Source organism: Carya illinoinensis, chromosome 6 (assembly GCF_018687715.1).
Source record: "Carya illinoinensis cultivar Pawnee chromosome 6, C.illinoinensisPawnee_v1, whole genome shotgun sequence".
NCBI lineage: Eukaryota > Viridiplantae > Streptophyta > Magnoliopsida > Fagales > Juglandaceae > Carya > Carya illinoinensis.
This window is the reverse complement of record NC_056757.1, coordinates 36,251,680-36,272,830: the sequence shown is the minus strand read 5'-3', so window position 1 is coordinate 36,272,830 and position 21,151 is coordinate 36,251,680. Positions and strand designations below refer to the sequence as shown.

The 21,151-nt window shown below is 37.1% G+C and overlaps 3 protein-coding genes across 5 annotated transcripts; 1 reads left to right on the top strand and 2 right to left on the bottom strand.

Moving 5' to 3' along the window:
• Positions 1–1,137: 1,137 nt before the first annotated feature.
• On the top strand, positions 1,138–2,344 carry LOC122313769 (zinc finger protein 7-like). The gene has a single exon (XM_043128985.1). The coding sequence runs from the start codon at positions 1,267–1,269 to the stop codon at positions 1,843–1,845; it is 579 nt and encodes a 192-aa protein (XP_042984919.1). The 5' UTR covers positions 1,138–1,266; the 3' UTR covers positions 1,846–2,344.
• A 699-nt stretch (positions 2,345–3,043) lies between these two features.
• On the bottom strand, positions 3,044–8,118 carry LOC122313768 (TIP41-like protein). Of its 3 annotated transcripts, XM_043128983.1 has the most exons (9): positions 7,880–8,118; positions 7,028–7,213; positions 6,420–6,507; positions 6,106–6,219; positions 5,958–6,017; positions 5,823–5,864; positions 5,283–5,411; positions 4,864–4,948; positions 3,044–3,395 (listed from the first exon to the last, which is right to left on the bottom strand). In XM_043128983.1, exons 1-8 carry the CDS (start codon positions 8,017–8,019, stop codon positions 4,877–4,879), a joined length of 831 nt encoding a protein of 276 aa, XP_042984917.1. In that variant the 5' UTR covers positions 8,020–8,118; the 3' UTR covers positions 3,044–3,395; positions 4,864–4,876. The 3 variants fall into 3 exon arrangements, with proteins under 3 accessions (XP_042984917.1, XP_042984915.1, XP_042984916.1); XM_043128981.1 differs by lacking the exon at positions 4,864–4,948 and having other exon boundaries at positions 3,044–3,413; XM_043128982.1 differs by lacking the exon at positions 4,864–4,948 and having other exon boundaries at positions 7,880–8,114.
• Positions 8,119–9,771: 1,653 nt separating this feature from the next.
• On the bottom strand, positions 9,772–20,720 carry LOC122313245 (homeobox protein HAT3.1). The gene is made up of 9 exons (XM_043128073.1): positions 18,601–20,720; positions 13,998–14,163; positions 13,723–13,846; positions 13,466–13,578; positions 12,815–13,378; positions 11,396–11,707; positions 10,725–10,814; positions 10,138–10,612; positions 9,772–10,044 (listed from the first exon to the last, which is right to left on the bottom strand). The coding sequence occupies exons 1-8, from the start codon at positions 20,373–20,375 to the stop codon at positions 10,223–10,225; spliced, it is 3,534 nt and encodes a 1,177-aa protein (XP_042984007.1). The 5' UTR covers positions 20,376–20,720; the 3' UTR covers positions 9,772–10,044; positions 10,138–10,222.
• Positions 20,721–21,151: the final 431 nt, after the last annotated feature.

Here is a 21,151-nt window from a genome sequence, read left to right as displayed (position 1 = left end):
CTAAGTAATCTTTACCACCAACCACGCGACACTGCTCTATAGCTGCATTCAGAATTTTGAAGCTCATGTGTCACTTTCTGTTCCCCTTTCTCTTGTTCATCTCTCTCACTGACTTCTCCAATCAGGGCATGCCACTTTTTTCTGGTGGGTGCCTTCTTTGCTAGAATCAAGCTCCCTTGCCCATTGCAGACAATTCGGGTAAGGGGTGTAAGAAGGATGTGGGTCTCACAGTCCCAGACAGGAGACCTGTGTAGCTGTCCGGGGCTGTGGACCCCTACACCACTGCCCGAATTGCCTGTGATTCTGGCAGAGGATTGCAGGAGATCTATATTTTCTTTATCATTCCATCATACCAACTTGACTTGAAAGAGTTTACCGACTACTGTAATTGTGCTGGTCCGTAAATATCTGCGGCGGGGGCAATGCAAGTGGGACTCCATCCCACCTGACGAATAACAGTTTTACCATAGATGAACTACTTGGACTAATTACAAAATAAACAGATAATGTAAAATTCAGAAGCAGATGTTGGTTCTCCTCCAATATATTCAGCAAAAGTGGCTTTCCAGTGCTCAAAACGAACAGCTTTTATCAACAGAAAAAGCAGCCCTTCTCCAGGAGTAATACTAATATCTCTACTCCATTTTATTTAATCTTTCAATCACCTAGACTTGTCAAGTGGTTTCAGTGATTTCCAAAATCAACAGAAACATCACTCTTCTTTATATGCAACACACAAACATCCCATCTTAGAACCATCGTATCCAACTCGCAAGGGTTCAACCAATTGAATTGCTTACTTGGTGGATACGCAGCACTCACGGCAGGCAGAGCAAATAAAGGGTAAGATTGTGGTTTTGACTTATAAGGATTTGTTGTATGATTGTCAAACCTAGTATTTCTCTTGTTAGTCCAAAGAGAACCATGTAAGTCATTGTGATTTGAGGACATGAAAAGAAGAGGCAAAAGCTGAAAGTGGGGAATCCTAAGCTTGAACAGAGCAACAGTAAAGATGACATAAGCAATGTCCCCCAGAGCACCGAGCATGACTTAGTGGGGTCACCGAATTGGGATAAGATTACATAAAAAAAGGAACTTAACAATCTCGCTTCCCATAAAGTCTGATACCTCTTGCCACTGAATCCTCTCTTCCTATCTTCCTCTTTGATCTAATTCTTTAAAGAGAGCATCACAACCAATCCACAAGCCCTCTCTCTTCATTCACTCTCCTTTAACACTGTCAGCTGATTTGAAACTTGTGGAGACATGTTTTTTCAGGGAGAAGCAGCAACTGAAACAGCACCAGATGAACGGCAGGGTGAAAAAAAAATCGGCAGTGATGATGACGATGGAGGAACTGATTATGACAATCCAGGCGAGTGGCTGAATCTGAGCCTAGGCAGGAATTTGCTCTCAACAGCTGAAGACCCTGATCAACAACAAAAACCTGCTCCTACCAAGGTTTTCTCATGCAACTTCTGCAAGAGAAAGTTCTTCAGTTCACAAGCATTAGGGGGTCATCAAAATGCCCACAAGAGGGAAAGAGGTGCAGCCAGAAGATATCAGTCACATAGGATGATGACGATGATGGGATTAGCCATTAACACTCCCATTGCCCGATCACTAAGCGTTCAGCCCCATTCACTCATGCACAAGCCAAGCAGAGATTTAACTGCTATTGTAGCAAGATTTAATGATGCCAATACAGGGTTTGGAATGGCATGGACACCCTTCACGCTAGAGGACGCAACAGATTTACCATGGCCAGGCAGCTTTCGTATGGATCCAAAACTACCAGAGCCACCATCAGAGCCACAGAAACTAGACTTAAATCTGCGGCTCTGACCCATCCATCCTTCAGCCTCAGTTTGGAATTAATTTTCCACTCTTTCTATTGGACTAGCTCTTGATTTCTTCATCCAACAGGACAGAAACTAACCAAGGTAGGATCTGGAGTTCTAAGACTCGACATCCTGGATGGTGGTTCTGCCTAGTGAAACTAGAAATACCAAATATTTCCTACAGGTTATGCATGTTGGAGCATGAACAAAGTTGAAGCCTAACCCTGCTTTTCGGTTATTCTGCTTTTGATGCCTGAAATAAATCCTGGTGCACTACACATGTGGCAGAGTTTTTAAAGAGTCTTTCTTATTCTAATTATAAATCTACTTCTATTGTTTTCTTCTTCTTTTTCTACTTCTATTCCATTTTGCTTTATATATGGTTCAAACGACATTATGCTGAGAATTATTTAAACTCTAATTAGGTACTTCTCATGTATACTCCGTCTACTTGGGCTTTGCCTACTTTTAATGAATAAAACTTTTTGGTTGCCCATAAAAAATGCTGGGAATTATTCAAATGTAAAGAAACAGGCATCAGTAGTATTAACCACTCAACCCTTAAGCCGCAATAAGAAGAGAAAAAGATGATGAAGGTAGGACCCCACCACAGTGACCCCACTCCCCTTCCAACAAAAAGGAAAAAAAGGAAAAAACCAACCCAAGACGCAACTTTTCAATTGAAAAGATATCTATCTTATTATACTCTTGCCCCTAACTAGTGTCTTCATATGGTTTATACATTTTCCTTCCTAGAGAAATAATGTGATTCTTTCATTTCATAAAGGTTTTATCCAGCTGCAGGCATTTAACCCAGGTACCACCCTGGGTTGACAGTATGACACTGACTCTTTTTTTTTTAAAAAAAAAAAGAAAAGAAAAAGAAAGAAGCTTTTGAAGAACGTACCTCAGATTAGGACTAACATCTCTGTGGAACGAAATTTAGTAATCAGATAGAAAAACTTGGTTTTGGTTTATAGAACACTTGCATGCACTGGAACACAGGATTGTTTTTTATCCTGAATTCTGAAATTTGTTTGTTTCTAGCAATTTTCCTTATATAAGATCAAGATGATACTCGGTAAAAATTTCCAAATTAGTAGTGCAGGCCCTGAGTGTTCACCAATTTGTGTTTCATTGACCCAGGTGTACAAATTGTATGTGAAACAAAGAACATTTCCATGCAGAAGTTGAAGCACAGATAACCATAATCAACTCGTATGCAATTGCTTTTACTTCTCTTCAAATTCATCATTGAAGTTAGAGTATGAACATTGAGTATGATTCTTCAAGCTAATGTTTGTGTATATGCAGTGAAAATAATAAAATATCAAACAAGAGAGAATGAGCAACACGAAAATGCATGAGACAGGATGTTTCAATTCTCCACAATCACAACAGAAAAAAAATTGAGCCCTTGTATATGAAGAGACAAATTTCACCTTACAAATTATCAGGAACTTTAAGCTTTTGGGTCTTGTGTTTGATGATGGGAAGCCTCTGGCTGATGATGCTTGGATCACTATAGGCAGCAGGATCAGAGGGGTGTCCTATCTGCACCATATTAATGCTCTAAGAAAAGAAAATACTTCAAAACCATCAAATACAAAAGTAAACTGCATCTATTTCTTCGCCTCACCCCCCAAAGGGATGGCACTGATTCGAGTCTCCCCAAGAGCATTTTTCTTGTGAATTAATTTTTTCTTTTTTCTCTTTTACTTATCAAAAAAAATTTCTCAGATATTTAACGAGGTGTCAATATGGAGAGGAAATCCAAACCAACTGAGAATGCAAGTTAGTATGATTAGTGATAGCACCAAATCTATACCCAGTAAAAGCAGTCTAAAAAAACTTCTTGAAAATTATGTAATGTGGTTTCAACGATGCAATCTGACATTGCATGCACTTGATCAGAAGTTCAACTTACCATACTCCACTTCTGCAGTGAGTGAATCAATGAAATTTGACTCGCATCAAAGTTTCACAGCCATCACTCAACTGAAATAATAAAGCCCCAAAGATTACATCTGCCGAAATTAGAACTCAGAAAACCCATAAGACGTCATCTGAAACCTAGGACATGATGAAAGTGAAGCCTTATTCTCAGAAATGGGTTGCACTTTCTGTTTTGCATGTACCTTACACTTTTGGAAATATTGAATTTGATTTGTAGAACCTAAGTGGGACATTGGTCGAGACAAATCCTACATCGTCCAATGTCATCCCACAAAGAGTCTAGAAAAGAAACTCAAATTGCAATTGATCAAAGGGTTGTCAGTCCTTTTATGTTCAGTCACCTAATCATAGCTTCATTGAAATGCTTCATTGAGCTTAATTTTTTTAAGGCATTTCTAAAATTAAAATTAGGCTTGATCAAAGTTTTTAGGTTTATTTTTTCCTTTTATCGGTTTTAGTTGTATTTTTTTAGGTCATAGATGGTGTTTTTAGGTGATTATGGTAGAAATTATATGACAAAAAGTATTTATAAAGCTCAACAAAAATTCCAGTAATTATGGAAATTTATGTTTTTAGTTCATCGAATACCCGGTAGCCTAGGCTTTTATTCTTTTCTTTCCCACCTCATCTTATTCATAATTCTCCACACGCTTATAAGTCCCTTAATTGTGTCCTAAACTAGCTTTTGCTCGTTTACTTTCTAACTCTTAATTGTACTGTCATAACCCTTACTACCGCCGTTGATCCACTTAAGCAAAGCAGCCATTATCATGAAGATCCTAATCCTGTCTTGTTCACTTAAACAGTGAACTTCCATGAACAACCAAAAAAAAATAGTCATGGAGTAAGAAGCGTTTAATTTTTTCCATACACCTTAAGCTAAAGTTTCACCAAATTTTCTTTGCCTAATTATGTGGATTAATAAATTCTCTTTTATCTATCAAAAAAAAAAAGTTTAACCAAATTTGAAGTTCAAAGAACCTGCCAGTATGCCACAAAGAACTGGATTGTAAAAGTTCATATCTCCCAATGAGAACCTGGATAAACTTCTGTACAGAATGCCTACCTGGAAAGATTACTTAGGCAAAAGAACCAGATAGTTGTTCCTCTAAAACATAAACAAATGTTCCTACTAGTTCATAGCTCCTACACTGAACAAATTAGGACCTTTTCAAAATCAGCTGAAAAGAAAATGCTGTTCATAATAGAAGGGGTGCATGGAATTTTTAAACATTAAAAGCTTCTTCTAAAAATTAGATAACTTATATTATATATAAACAAAACTATTGTCTAAAACATCCATTACTCTTGGACATCCCAAACACCGACAAATTAAGAAAATTGTGAAACATTGGTAACTAGACAAAATGACATTATCAACCAAGCAACAAGGTCTTACAAATACACAAGACTTCTCTAAAGAGTAGAAACAAAAATCAACAAGTTTATCAATAGTGCGCGCAGAAAAGAAGAGGCTAAACTTACAGCAGATAAAGTTTTGAATGTGGCTTCTCTCCAGCAGCTTTCTCGAAGGAGGATGGGATTTGCACTAACATCGAAGACACAATGCATACGAGTATCCCTTAGTCTCATCAGCACTCCATCAACTCTAAGCTAGAAGAAAGACAGATACATGCAAAACGGAAATTATATAGTTGGTGAAACAAAAAGAGAAGGCAAACCATTGCCCCATGGGCCTAACTGACACAGACACTTCCCAAATATAAGCATGAGTTCACAGGCGAGGTTGTAGGCTCAAGTCCTGTTCAGTAAATCAACTAATTACGAATCAACAAAAGAAGTAGAGCATAAATATCTGAAAGTAAAGCATATATCTTCCCATATAATCTTTGGAGTTTACTAGAACATAGTACGCCCTTTGTGAGCTTTTTTATTTGTCTACGCCAAAAGTACTGGCATGACACAAAAACATGAATATATGCTTATGAAATTTTAATCTTTAAATTCTTCTTCACACCATGTGATTTCAAATTAAAATATACTGAACCAAGAAAGTCAGCTCACCCAAAATCGAAGGAGAAGAAACCAACAGCTTGGCATGACTCTCTATTAAAAATAAAAAATAGCATCATTAGTCCTTAACCATCTCAATGCTGGGCAGAAAGAGGATTGATATTGTGCAAGAAATTTCAATCTTACCACTTTTACAGTTAAGAGAGAAACTCCATTATCAGCCAATTCATCTTCATACAAGACTACCTGTTCAGTTACAAGAGTTACTTTGGTCATGGCCTCAACATATATTCCATGAAGAAAACACACCCGCTTCTAGTATCAAGATGCCCACCTCATCATAGAAGAGAATAGGCTCTTTTGATGCCAGTGAAACCACATCAATTTTTTCCTCACAGTCCTCCCAATGAAGATTGCATGTTCGCTGAGAGATTTCCCCTCTTCCATACTGACCATAGAAAGTAGCACAAACAATAACAGTCAAAACCATGGTGATAATTATGCAAGTAATGGGGAAAGGGAACTTATTAACTATGTAAAGCATACAAAAATTCCAATCTATTATCAAATTCAAGACAACTTAAATAACATTAAATCTTAATTTTGGAAAGATTTTGCTCAGTTCCAGATAAAAGAGCAAGCACATACATCTGTATATATCTCAATTGTTTCACTTCCACAATATGGCGTTGTGAATGTATAGTCATAGTCCAGTATCACCTGCTGGAGGGGTTTACTGCAAATTTAGAAGAGGGTTTTAAGAATTAAGGCCCAAGAGAAAACTGTCAGTAAATGCTGCTATATAGGCAACAAGGTTGAAATGAAAGAAACAACCCAAAATCAGGGACACAATGTCACTAAAGTACGTGACGCAATAGTTCACGAACAGTATTCTCTTGAGATGTATACTGCAAGTTAAAGGCGAGACAAGTTGTGGAAATTTAGAGATATTTTTACTAATGAGAGAACATTCCTTTCCTGTGAATAAAATGCTATATCCCTAGAGGTTAGATTACAATATATCATCATTTAAGATGATTATACTTTAGAAAGGAAAATTTGGGGTACCTTCCTCTTCCTTAAAAGAAAATACTTTAGAAAGGAAAATCTTGTTGAGAATTCTTGAAACATCACCCCATCCTCTATATCAATGGCATTTTGTGACAGTAAAATTCTGATGTTGAGGCAGTAAAGCAATGATTACATAGATCCAGTTGTCTACCATAAAGAAATCACTTATAGTCAACACAGCTTACCTTCTGAATTTCCATTTCGCTGCCGCAGGAACTTCAACTGGTGGCAACGCCTCCTGCTTCCAGCCATTTAGAGCATCAAATGCATTAAAATGGATTTTGATGCCACTATTCACATGTTTAAGAACCAAGGAACTCTTCCCAAAAACCATCTCTGGCAAGTGAGAAGTCTGAAGCTTCTGTTCCCACCTGCATCAGAGTATAAAACATCAAATCTTATGTGGTAACCTAGGAGTCAGAGACTACTAATCTACATGGCTTTAAAAAACAAGGTGACCCCAACAATTACCTCCAAATAAACTACAAATTGAAAATTATTTTGGGTATACAAGTTTGTTTTATTTCAATTTCCACGTAAATTTATCTTTTTTGTTTCAACCGCAGCAAAATCAATGCCAACGATTTTACCATCTGAACTAAGCGTCACCTTAGGTGCTTAGATTTTCTCAAAAATCGCTTTTATTTCTCCTAACATTCTAATCGCATTCAAAAAAATTTGGCAGATCTTTTGGATGAATTCTTCTTTATAAATATTGCTTTACTTATAGGAGAAATAGATGTTTAGTTTTTTTTTTTTTTTCTTACTAATATAAAAAATGTTTAATAAGGATTTATAACTAGATATTTCACATAACCATAGTCCTGCTGAACAACGGAGCATCAAACTAAGAAAGGTACCAATAGCAAGGGAAAGAGCTGGAGAAAGGATACTCATATAGTCATATTCAATTTCCACAACATAAACAGAACAAATTCATTGTATGAATAATTTCTGGGCAACGTAATATGTATAAAACATAAAATTCGACAGTAATAGTTGCAAATTTGAAACTTCTTAAAAAAAGATTCACTGACAGCTGGTGTTCAGAGGAGTTGAGGATAGAGCGCTTGCGAGACTCGATCTCCCAGCCATGGATGCGCAGTCCGCGCCGGCCGTCGGACAAAGGCTCGGCCCCTGCGGCTTTGAGTTCCTTCTCGTCTGTTTCTACATCCATAATGGTTCCTCCGGTTTTCCGATTGTCTCCCTGCTTGAACGTGGTAGAGGCCTTGGGTCCTAAATTGGAATGGGATTAGACGGCCTGTCTGTTAGATACTTTATCTTCTACAGTTCCATCCGTAAAAAATTTTGAGTTTAATATTATTAAGATAATAAAAAATAAATTTTAAATACAAGTTTTTATAAAATTAAAATTAAAATTAAAGAAAAAAAGAATTTCAATTTAAAAATTATAAAAGAAATTATTCTTTATTAAACCCACTTTTTTATAAAATATTTATATAAAATTTATCTATTTAATTTTTTTTTTTTTGATATTATCTATTTAAAATTTAAACAGCCTAAGTCCAACGATCCACCATTCGTAAGTCCCCCATCTAATAAAAAGAACCATTATCTCCATTTCAAATAATTAGATATTACTCATTATTCATTAATACGAGGTGCTTTAAAATAATTACTTTTACAAATACAATAATATAAATTTTTCAAATTTTTTTGAGATATATTGTTTATTAAGTTTTAAAAAAGTAGACAAGAAGATTTAAATATTTTTTTTTAATAAGTTTTGTGAAATTGAGTAAATATAGTTGAGAATTTCATTAAATATAATATTTTGTAAGTTATTTTTTGTTTTGATTATTGTAAAAATTAAAATTATTTCTATACTGTTACAAATAATAAACTCTCAACTAGAGTGTTGTATTTTGTGGCTTATATCGTGTGAAACATATATTCAAAAACAATAGGCTAATGTTGAAGTGAAGCGAGGGGATCAAGCGGAATGATAGCATCATCCTTTTGGGATTGTAATTTATTGTTTTATGGGCTGGGATGATTAATAGGTTGGAGTTGAGAAGGCAACACCCCCGCAGCACGGTGGATGGATATTTTGGAAATTTTCTAAAATTCCCTATACAGCTAGGGTTAGTAAAAGGCATTTAATATCACTTTAATATCATATAGTGAAGTTTCAACCGCCACTTACTCTTGTAAATATAGGCATACTGTTGAACTATTAAATCTCTGCTTTATTTTACTCTTTCTTTTTCGTACAATTCATCATAATTCACATATTTTCACAACATAAAGCACATGATTTGAAAAGATGGAAAATACTTTATACACAAAAATAAATCCATAAATTGATGTTTGATATTATACATAAAATTATAAAATAATAAAAAATAGATCTAACAAATCTCATAAAATCACATTAATTTATAAATTTATTTTATATAATCTTTTTGTATATATAATAGTTTTCTTCTATAAGATTTCCTTCTTTAGATTTCGAGCTAGGTAGCACCAAGTCAAAGGTAAATTTTAACATAGAAAAATATAGTTACAAGCACAATTATGCACTAATTTGTACACTAATGTGATGTGATTGGTCAAAAAATAAATTTTATTAAAAACAGTATTAATTTAAATTTTAAGTATGAATGAATCAGTATTGATATACAAATTAGTACGTAACTGTACTTGTATATAGCAAAACTCTTTTAACATTCCAAAAGCATATGGGTGGATGGCCTGGCTAAGTTTAGCCAGCTCGGCTTTGGATACTGCTACAGGGACCGACGTCCTGACCTACAAATCCAACCGATCAGTATAATTTAAAATTTTTTGTTATTATTTTATTATTTTTTAAATATCTTTAAATATTTTTTATATATAAAAAATACATAAACTTAATAATACTTCCTTAGTTAATCATTAAGAAAAAAAAATTTTAAAAAAAGCAAAATGGGTCAATTATCGGTACACTAAGCATTATCCTTGGAAGAATTCAAGACTAATGGTGAGCTATAATTTTTGCTTTTATGGCAAGTAAATTTTACACAGCCCAGAACAATTAAAAATACATGAAAAAGCAAACTATAAATATCAGGGGTCCTTGATCCTAACGCACCGATAAGACACTGCCGTCAGAGGAGAGTTTTTACCAAAGGAAGGGGTAGATGAAGAGCCACAATCTAAGGAACAGCTTCATTTTGTGAGAACGGCATTTGTGAATTACCTGAGGAAGGGAGGAAGACCAGAAAACCATAATCTAATTAAAGATCAATAATGGCATAGGCAATTGGATTATCGAATGGGAAGAAACTAAAACCTTTCGAGCTGCCGGTTACTCTCTCATAAGATCTCGGCGACTTGACTGTGTCAAAATTAATACCCTACGATTAAAATTGGAAATGTCAAACAAAAGATTTCCTTCTTCGAGTCTTCATTCCACCACCTGCTTGCACTTCACTTGCTTTTTGCAATTCCTCATTTTTAAAATTTGGATCTGATGCCCGAGGATCTGACCTTCCTTTTCTCTTTCTAGAATTTGGGGCTGTGGATTTATATCTACAGCTTTCCCGAGTCTCCAATGCACTATGCCTCAGATCCCCACTGCTTTCCCGTACAGTGGTAGCCGACCTGGGTGAAGCCTCAAATTGGGCTCCATTGCATGTGGCATCTCTGGTGGCCATATTTGTTTGAGATGAGGGAGTGCCCGCTTTTGAAGTGCTATCGGCTCCGGCAGCTTCCATATGTGATGAATGGTGAAAGCTCCAACGAGCATTCTCAAACCATTTGCTAACCTGCTCAATAAAAAGATGCTGAAGACCAGAACAAAAACATGCCCAACATAATTTCTAAACAAAAGAAAGAATGTGACTCTTTCCATCATTAGGGCAGTTCAGAAGATGGGACCTGCTGGAAAGTGATTCCTAACTCTTCTGCCAAGCTTTCTTTAGTGGCTCGCTCAGGATACTGATTCTCCTTGAAGACTTTGTATAGTCTCTGGAATAATAAATAAACTGAGTTACTTTTTTTTTGTAAGTATAAATAAACTGAGTTACTAACCGAGTTTAAGAAAAGCCCTCTTGTGCATGAGAGAGAGAGAGAGAGAGAGAGAGAGAGAGAGAGGGTACCAATTTTGCTTCATTCTAGGAAGAGTACGGATAAATCAGAAATGATTATGCTAAAACCAAACTAGAGCTTATAAACTCGCCAAAGAACTGGATTGGTATCATGGAATTGAATCTCAATAGAATTTCCCAACAAATAAATTGTTTAGAAAGAGGCTACAAGATAAATGTTGCTATCAATTATTGCCCTTCGTTTTGGATTAATTCTACTTTCCTGTTTTTTAAAACACAAGCTATTGCCTATTGGGGCTCTAATTTTCAACGGGAATCATAAGAAGACAACAGCTGCCTCTGTATGGCACAGCAGTTCATTTCAAAGAACAAAGACCTCTACTATATATGGTATCCCAAATTCATTTAAATGGATATGTTTTTTTATAACTCATTTAAAAGGATATGTTGAATTTATCAACCAAGCAAACTCCGCAGCTAGAGATGAAAACTTGCAATTACCTGAGTTACAGCTTCCCCAAGTCTTCTAGATGTTGATGATCTAATTCTTTTACCACCAGAACCAGATCTATGATAGCCATCTAGAGATTTGGTGGGTGAATTTGATGTGCCATCAATGTTAGCATTCTGACGGGTTCTTCTCTTAGGAGTATGATCAGCTAATTTCCGATTCTGATTTATATTCCTCATATTCTTTCCACTGGGGGACAGCTGAGCAACTTCTCTAACAGTTTTCTTCCTCTTCTGTGATGCAGCAGCATCATTATAATCTTCATCATCACTCGAATCAGTAGGAACATTTCCATATGTCTCCTTCACAAATCAGAGCAAGGAAAACAAAGATAAACAAACCGGAGAAAGGAAAACAACAAACAATGAAATGCACAAGATTGAGAGCGAACAAGGAACAGTATAACAACCCAGTTATAAAACTAGAATCATTGCTGCGCCAAAAAGTAGAAGCTTCATTGAGAAGACCACTGAGGGCGATCAAAGAAGACCCTAAAGAGCAAGGTAGTTCTCGCATTGATTTGTGTGGAACAAATTGCGGTTGTGGAGAAGTTGAAATAGAGTTCATATATACTTGGCATTATCGATCCTAGTTCTTGTTACAGCAGAACAACTTTTGAGATTGTTACATTCCACTGAACAGACAAACTGTAGCTAGTACGACAACCAATAGCAGTTAATTGAAACATGTACTTTGCTTGACCAGAATACAGCCAATTAGATCAGAACATTACCCATTAAAGTATCCAACTTTTCTCTACTTCATATCAGCAGAGTACTGGATTACTGTTGTAAGTGCCACGTCAAAACATTGATATATGACATATGGGCTACTTTTAACAACCACATCTAATAACATGAATCTATCAATCTAACAATCACATACAACAATAGAATATCCCAGGGGAAGCATAATAATTACACATCTATAGTGATTTGTATGTACCATAATAGGTTCCCTTAGACCTTTTCTCACAGGTCGAAATTATTTATAACATGCATACATGCGCACACATATAAACACCCACAGAGAGAGAGAGAGAGAGAGAGAGAGAGAGAGATTCTTTTAACAATTTGAACATCAGTCCCACATTGGGAATATAAATCACCCACCTAGAGGGGGTAGGTAAGAAAAGTAGTCACGGGTGCTAAGTCCCACATTGGCTACTTACTAGGTTAAACTTTATAATTGATTCTAGAATAGATTCAAATTGACAAGTGTTTTTGGGATTATAGCACAAATGTGGCTAGTACTTTCCCTGGATTGTTACACCATGAGATACTGTGACATCACTATGATCTATTATAGTGAGGCAACATAAAGAAACAAGGGCATGGTTTCAAAGACGGCTTCTAAACAGAAACAAAACTAGAATCAATTAACCAAACTGGACTAAAAAGTGCACTCACATCATGTAGCTTCTTGTAGTCCAACCTTTCCACGTGTCTCTTCTCAGAAACAGTTGAAAAACCAGCTTGGCCAGAATCTGACTCTAATATGGATAAGAGCTCATCATTTAAAGACTGCTTCTTACGACCAAGTTTGGGTCTTTCTCCACCAGAACTTCCGAAAGGCTTAACACCATCCAAAGATGCCGACATTATGTCATCATCATCTCTGGAAGACCTGTTATCATTAAGTGCAGCGGCAAGATCCTCAGAATCAGATGTAAAATCAGAGCTAGAGCTTTCCTGCTTAACCTTCTCACTGTGATCTGCAGCATCAGGATTATAGTCATCATCCTCCGAGTCATCAGAAGGAAGCCCCAAGTACCGATCATCATTAGGTGGAGCTTCCAATTCCTCAGTCGCAGAAGCATATTCAGATTCATCAGAACTTGACTCATCTCCCTGAACCTTCTCATCATCTTGTCCATCTGGATTATAATCATTATCATCAGAATCATCTGAAGGAAGACTAAAGTTGTGATCTGGATTATGTCCAGCAGTGGCAGCAGCCTCAGGAAAAACCTTCTGTACACGAGATATTACCATGATAAGGATTCACTAAATTAATATATTTCTAATCAACGAATAAAGAACCAGGGATTTATCATTGACCTCCCAGCTGTCAGCAAGAGAAAGATCTGTTCCTTGAGTCTCATTAAGTAGGTCAATACAGTCAACTTTGCAATCACATCCAGGGCATAGCCAACCCTTCTCATCAGGGGGAACTGCAACCCAAAAATTAAAAGGATACGCGAACAGTCAGGAAAGCATAATTGACAAGCAACCAAAGAAGCAAAATCGGCTTTGATGCTATCAAATAGGTTATGGACATTTTTTTTTTATAAGTAAATAGGTTATATGGACATTACTGTCTTCACTTAACAGTGGTGGTTCTAAACAGTGCTGGTGGAACCCACGGTCACAAGCACCGTCACACAGTATAATATCATTGTCGGCAGACAAGTCTTTTGACCCACATTTTGCACAGAATATCTGCCATATAAAGATTACAAATCTTAGTATATACAGTGAGAGAACACCGGTTACTAATCATGAAAAGCAAACTGGCATGAACTGAGTATTTTCCAAGAAGTAAAAGATTTTAAATTAGTGGACACAACATCTAATTGAAGGATTTTCCTACATCCTCACTGCAAATTTCTCCTTCAGAATCAAATAAAGATTCTGGAAGCCTTCCTTCACTACATAGTGAACCAAGATGTTGAAATAGGTCTCTTATTTTCAATTTGCGTCGAAGTATTTCGGATGTGGCCCGTTGAAGCTCCTTCTCTGGCTTCAACTTCTCAAGGCTGCAAAGTTACAAAAATAATCAGAAGAAGCAACAGCTATGCATATACCGTCCACCCAAAAAATAGACAGCTGAAAATAAAACTAAGACAAGGTAAGGCTCATTTAACCTAAGTACATGCCAAGACTAGATAGGTTAGATAACATAAGTCTTCTCTTTGGCATGCATGCATCAAGTAAAGACTTAGCCTTAGTTCATCAAGCTTGACCCAATTTAATCACCACCCTTATGTATATCTGTTGAATACACAATATAAGCCAATAAAAAGAAGCAATTTAACAAATATCAAGCCCTTTTCTAACTTCCAATTTTTATGGGGTCCACATCAACATTGGATGGGGATGATTCTTATGACGTTTTAAAGGTCAAAACATTAGGATTAGAGAGCTAAAACAATTTTTTTAATTTTTTTGATAAGTAATAGGTTATTTTATTAAAATATAAGGATGGGCATAGCCTGGGTACACTGGAAGTATACATGTGCATACACCTATTTAAGAGCTAGAGATAGTTACAAGGAAATCATAGAAGATGAGGCCATTAAAATCTAAAGCAATGGCCCACAAGAACACAGACTTCCAGAAAAAAACACCAAAACTCTTCCGATGAACATTCATTATCCTCAAACAGTCTCTCGTTTCTTTGACTCCAAATATACCAAAAAATACATATTGGAGCCATCTTCCACACCGCTGCAATATGTGGTGTCCCAGTGATCCCTTACCAGCTTGCTAGAAGATCTACCACCCTACCCGGCATCACCCATGCTATACCCATTTTGCTGAAAAAGTAATTCCACATCTCACTAGCAAACTCACAATGTAGGAGTAAATAGTCCACTATTTCACCATTCTTTTCTGCACAAACAGCACTAGTCCATAATTATTAGGCCACGTCTTCTAAGATTATCAATGGTCAAAATCTTCCCTAGAGTTGCTGTCCATACAAAGAATGAAGCCTTGATGGGTGTTTTACTTCTCCAAATATTCTTCCAAGAAAAATTGTGCCTTTATTGCATGCTAATAACTTCATAAAAAGAGTGTACCGAGAATTTCCCTTTTCTAGAAAGACTCCATACCATCACATCTTCAGTTGCACCAATAGGAATATTATACAGCAAGCTAAAAAAATCCACCAAAGCATTCACTTCCCAATCATATGCATCCCTGATAAGTCTAAGATTCCACTCCTGCAAGCCTTAATTGATTACCCTCAAATCAGCCATTGTAGCTTCTTTTTCCCGTGGAATACTAAAAATTGTAGGATAAGCATCTTTTAAAGCCATGTCTCCCACCCACATATCCGTCCAAAAACTGATCTTACCATCATCCTCCAAACACAATCGAGTATTACTAAAAATGGAGCCCCACCCCCATCCTACTATACTTCCATAGCCCCACTCCATATGTCCCCCTTCCCTCTTTAGAGCCCCAACTCCCTCGTTCACTCTCATACTTTATGTCAATCACCCCTTTCCACAAGACTTCCCTCTCATAATTATAATGCCACAACCATTTACCCAACAAAGCCTCAATAAAAGTCCTCACATTCCGAACCCCCAAGCCACCATCTCTCAAAGAAGAACATACCTTATCCCACCCCACCAAATGAAACTTAGACTCATCTCCTATACCTCCCCATAAAAAATCTCACTGGAGTTTCTCCATCCTCATCGCAATGCTAACAGGAAGGGGAAATAAGGATAAGTAGTATGTGGAAAGATTGGATAAGGTACTTTCGATAAGTGTGATCTGCCCCCCTTTTGATAAATACATCCTTTTCCAACTCGGTCAACGTACGCTCGAATTTTTCCAACACCCCCTCCCAAATTGACTTTGCTTTGAAAGAAGCCCTAAACGGAAGACCAAGATACTTCAAAGGCAACATAGAGACCATACAACCCAAAATATTAGCCAACCCTCCAATATTGTTTACTTCACGAACCGCAACCATCTCCGTCTTACAAAGATTAATCTTCAACCAGGAAACTGCTTCGAAACAAAGTAAGATAGCCTTTAGAGATTGAATATGTCCTGCATCTGCCTCACAAAATAGCAAAGTGTCATCTGCAAACAAAAGGTGAAAAATAATGGAGGAGCCATGGGTATCAGCCATGGAGAATCCTGAAAAAAATCCTCCCTCTACTGCTGCCGACACCATTTTACTTAGGGCCTCCATTACTGAAACAAATAAGATGGGTAATAAGGGATCACCTGAAATGGTCAGCCACGTGTTCCTTAATCACAATCTGATCTGATGAAGTTTCTCCATCCATGCTCATGAACTCAATGGAATTAAACCTCCTATGTGCATTAGCCACTCGATGAAAAAACTTTGTGCATTTATCCCCCTCCCAAAGCCAAAAAGCCCTTAACTTTTGCCTCCACGATATCTTTTCCATGAGAGCCAATCTTTCTAATTCAGAAACTACTTGATCTTCACGGTTGTTCTCAATCCCTACACCCTCCAAACTTTGTAACTCTTGAAACAAGCTCTTCTTCTGGAAGGTTACATCACCAAATACCTGTTCATTCCATGTGTTCAAATCCTTCTTCAAGGCTTTCAACTTACCTGCCAATACATAGCTCGAGTTGCCCTCAAAAGAGTATGAATTCCACCACTGCCAAATCAAGTCCACAAACCCTTCCGTTTTTAACCACATATTCCCAAACTTGAACGGCCTTCTATCCCCTTGAATGCCACCACCATCTAACATTACTGGAAAGTGATCCGAACATAACCTCGAGAGTCTTTTCTAGCTTAAATCTGGATGTTGTAGCTCCCACAAAGGAGAAATGAGGAATCTGTCCAATCTTGACCACACATGATTATTGAGTTTTTTAATTTTAGCTTATAGATACTATTATAAGCAACGTAAAAAATGTAACTTTCTACAAGTCAACTGAGAATTTCTTTATTTAATATTTTAGATATTTCCGTTATTACTTCGCACTTGTTTGCTAAAAAGTTGGAAACTTTGGGCTCATTAAAATGCTCTCTCAACCATGGCATTATGAATTAAGTATGGGAGAAAATTTGTAAAACGCCCCCGCCACAATGGGAGGGTGGAGAATGGGAGCTTGGTGAATAAGATCCCACAATGCCCAGGAAGAAGAAGTTCTTGGCATTTATAATGATTCTAAGGAAGCTCCAATGGTAACCTTAACTAGTCTTTGTGGAGCATACGCCCATGCGGTTTGGGCTTTCTTTTGGCCATTACAAATGGTATCAACCAAAAATATGGGATTTGGATTGTGCCAAGTCTTGAGCCATGTCATCTAACAAGGACGCTTGGCATATAAGTGCAAGAGCTTGTAACACCCCACTACCATAGGAGGGTGGTGAATGTGAGGTTGGTGAATGAGATCCCACATTCCTAAATGGAAAAATTCTTGGAATTTATAATGACTCCAAGGAAGCTCTAATCGTAACTTTGACTAGCCCTTTTGGAGTATAGGCCCAAATATAGTTTAGGTTTGCATGTGTTGTTACCAAGCCAAATCAAATTACAATTTGTTACCAGTACCAAAAACAAGAAATTTGGGTTTTTTTTCATGAAATACAATGACACCATCTTAGATTCTATTGAATTATCATGTCTTGTATCCCGATTTAGAAAAATGGATAAAGTAAACAGAATACAACCAAGATTTATAATACAATTAAAGCATAGTCTTTTGTAAAGTAGAGTCGAGATGAGCCCCAACCTCAAAAAAAGTAGTCAAAGTATATTACATTCTTTAGCTTCGTAGGCAATTCTAGATGTTAGGGGTTTGTTTGGTTTTTGAAAATAATCTTGTGTCTTTAAAGTTCATGTTTAAGAAACAAGAAGAAGCTACCAAATGAATCTTATAATTTTTTTCATCAGGCAAATAATAAATTTATTGATGATAGAACGTAGGTATAGTCAAGTACATAGGGTGTATACAAGTACACCACCTATAATTGTTAGACCAGGGATACAAGGATTGTTCTTGAAAACATTTTATCAAAGAACACCAATAAGATGTTGTCTTGTTTTTCTTTTGTTCTCTGAGAATTAATTTCAAAATACATTCCAAATGTGGGCCCTAGTTGTCCCATCCATCCAAAACTCGTCATACTTCTAAACATCTAGCTCCACCACACCACCAACTATTGGGAATTGCTTAGCTCTTATAAGTAGGACATGAACGTGAGGGCATAAAAAGGTAACCACCCATAGAAGGACACATAATTATATGCTGGCCATAAAAGGGTGATTATGATAAAGATGAGTTTATTTGAGAATTAGACTCAGACTGGTAATCAATGTGAACATTCCTAACACTCCCTTTATCTTTTCCTTTGCCTCTTGGGCACCACATGACAGTGTCCCAGAACATTAGTACGATTTAAGAAGCAAACTATATAACACATTAGCACTACAAAAGCAAAATATATAATACAATGCACACACCTGCCTCCTTTCCAGCCTTCACTAGAATATGCATCAATTAGGTTTTGCTCGTAGCTAATTCTGTTCAGTAAATATCTCAGATGTGTCCTGATTCTTGAAAACTCATCAGCTACTATCCTCTTCCCTCTTCTTTTCTTGCTCTTCCTTTGTTTCTCTTCCATGGTGCTAACATTTTCCAAATTACTACTTGATCCAGTAGCTTTAGGCATCCCATGTGTCCGTGAGCGAAGCACCCTATCACTTGCTGCCAAAGACCTCAACATATATTTTTTCCTTAATGATTTTGGAGTTCTGTTATCCCTACGTCCCAACCACCTGCTTTTCTTAAATGCATGTTTAGCTGGCCTTTCTAATTGTTCAAGAGAAAAATTGGTGGTTGTATCCTCTGTAGGTGGTCCAAGTTTTTCAGAACCAAGATTATTGTTAGTGCCTTTAGGAGCCAGGCCAATATGTTCAGCGGCAGAACCATTCTTAACAATACAACTGGGTAATATAGAGCTGGTTTCAGCAGGTACATTTTGTACAAGTTCAGAATCAAGATGATAGCATTGTTCACTAATTCCAGAACCAAATTCATGAGTCTGTTCTGATATCGTTTGCTGTGGGTATGAACTTTTTTCTGTCTGACCACTCCTGCTCACATCCTCAGGAAGCAATTCCAGATGTTCAGTAACAGAACTTTTGTTCAAGTTAGGTACTTCAGTAATGGTTCCTACAGGTTCATTTTGTGCAAGGTCTGAGCCAATCTGACATTTCATATCTAAGAGATCACTCGTGAAACCAAATTCTTCATGTGTCGTCTGTTGGGGGGGTGAAATTTTTCCAATCTGACTGCTCTTGCTCACATTGTCAGAAGGAAGTCCCAAGGATTCAGTAGACTGCAACTGTTCATCAGCAACATAGCTGAGTGCTGCAGGGCTGGTTTGAACTGTCCTCGTGTGTACAAGTTCAGACTCTGGCTTATCCATTTCTTTCAGCGGTTTGCCACATAGCCCTCCAGAATTAGATTCATTTTCCAAGGTATCGTGTACAGATTCACTAGAATGCAACTGTTCATTAGCAACATAGCTGGATACTGTAGGGCTTGTATTTTCTGTCCTAGTGTGTACAAGTTCAGATTCTGGCATATCTTTTTCTTTTGGTTCAGACTCTGGCATATCTTTTTCTTTTGGTTCAGACTCTGGCATATCTTTTTCTTTCAGTGGTTCACCACATAGCCCTCCAGCATCAGATTCATTTTGTAAGGTAGTCTGATGAGGGCATAAACTTCTTTCAATCTCACTACTCTCAGCCACAACTTCAGAATGCAGTTGCAATGGTACAGTAAGGGAACCACTGGTGGCATTTTCAGAAGATGATGGAAAAATTTTATTATCAGCACCAGTGGGTAATGCAGAGCTGGTTTCTACTGGTTCACTCTGTAGAAGTTCAGATGCAACACGATTTTCTTGATCTGATGGTTCACTACATAGACTTCCAGGTTTGGATTCACATACACTATCCATGTTTTTTTGGAAGTATGAGCTTTTTCCAGCCTGAAAACTATTGCTCACATCTTCAGGAGATGGTCCTAGTTGTTCAGTAAGAGAACTCTTGGCTACGTTTTCAGGAAAGCTGATCTCTGCTTGTTCATTTTGTGAAATCTCAGAGCCAAGCTGAAGTCTTCTTTCTGATGGTCCACTAAATAGATTTCCATCCATCTGCCCTGATTCATTCTGTTCAGGGCAAGTTGATTTTCCGGTCTGACTACTCACTGGCGCTGAAGAAGCATCCATTTGCCCAACTTCAGCTACACTACTGATATTATAATAATAATAAATATCACCAGTCCTGTCTATTTTGTCCTTGCCTCAACAAATTGGAGAAATTCTATTTAAAAAATTCAATTCTTATAGAAAAGGATGGTATTTTTGTTCTGTTCACAAGTGTGGCTAGCAACAGAAAATATTTAACTCCAATATCCTCTGTGTCATATTTACAACCAAAATCTCAAAACTGCTCAAAAATCCAAACAACTTCAACAGTTTTCATTTTTCACCTCAAAATTGACAATGTGAAGAATAAAGTCTCGTCCAATATAAGTAGTTCTCATTATGTAGCTTCATATGCAATGCATGAACCTGTAGTAGCCACAAATGGATTAGGCAAGTGGTAACTTAACCAACAAAACCAACAATGTAAGTTATCCAGACTAATTGACTCAAAACGATATTTCCAATCAATTAAGATATAGATGCTAAAATAAAATTAAAGTTCAACCACTTCTCTTTTATGGCAAGTTATCCAGGATCATTACTTGTTCTGTCGTGCGGCATGTGATTTCAGCGTAGGGCGTGTGAGCGGGAAAGGTCCAAACGCGTGGATCGAAACTTGGGGGAAAGAAAACAAAGGTTTATATGGACAGTGGGGGGATGAACGTAAGGACACGGGATCTGCTCCACCCCACCCTCCGGTAGAGAGAAAAAAGGAGGAAAGAGCATGTTTTTGAGAGAGAGAGAAAAAAATTGTTACCCTAGAGAGAAAAGGAGAGAGAGTTTGTCTTAAGAGTCGC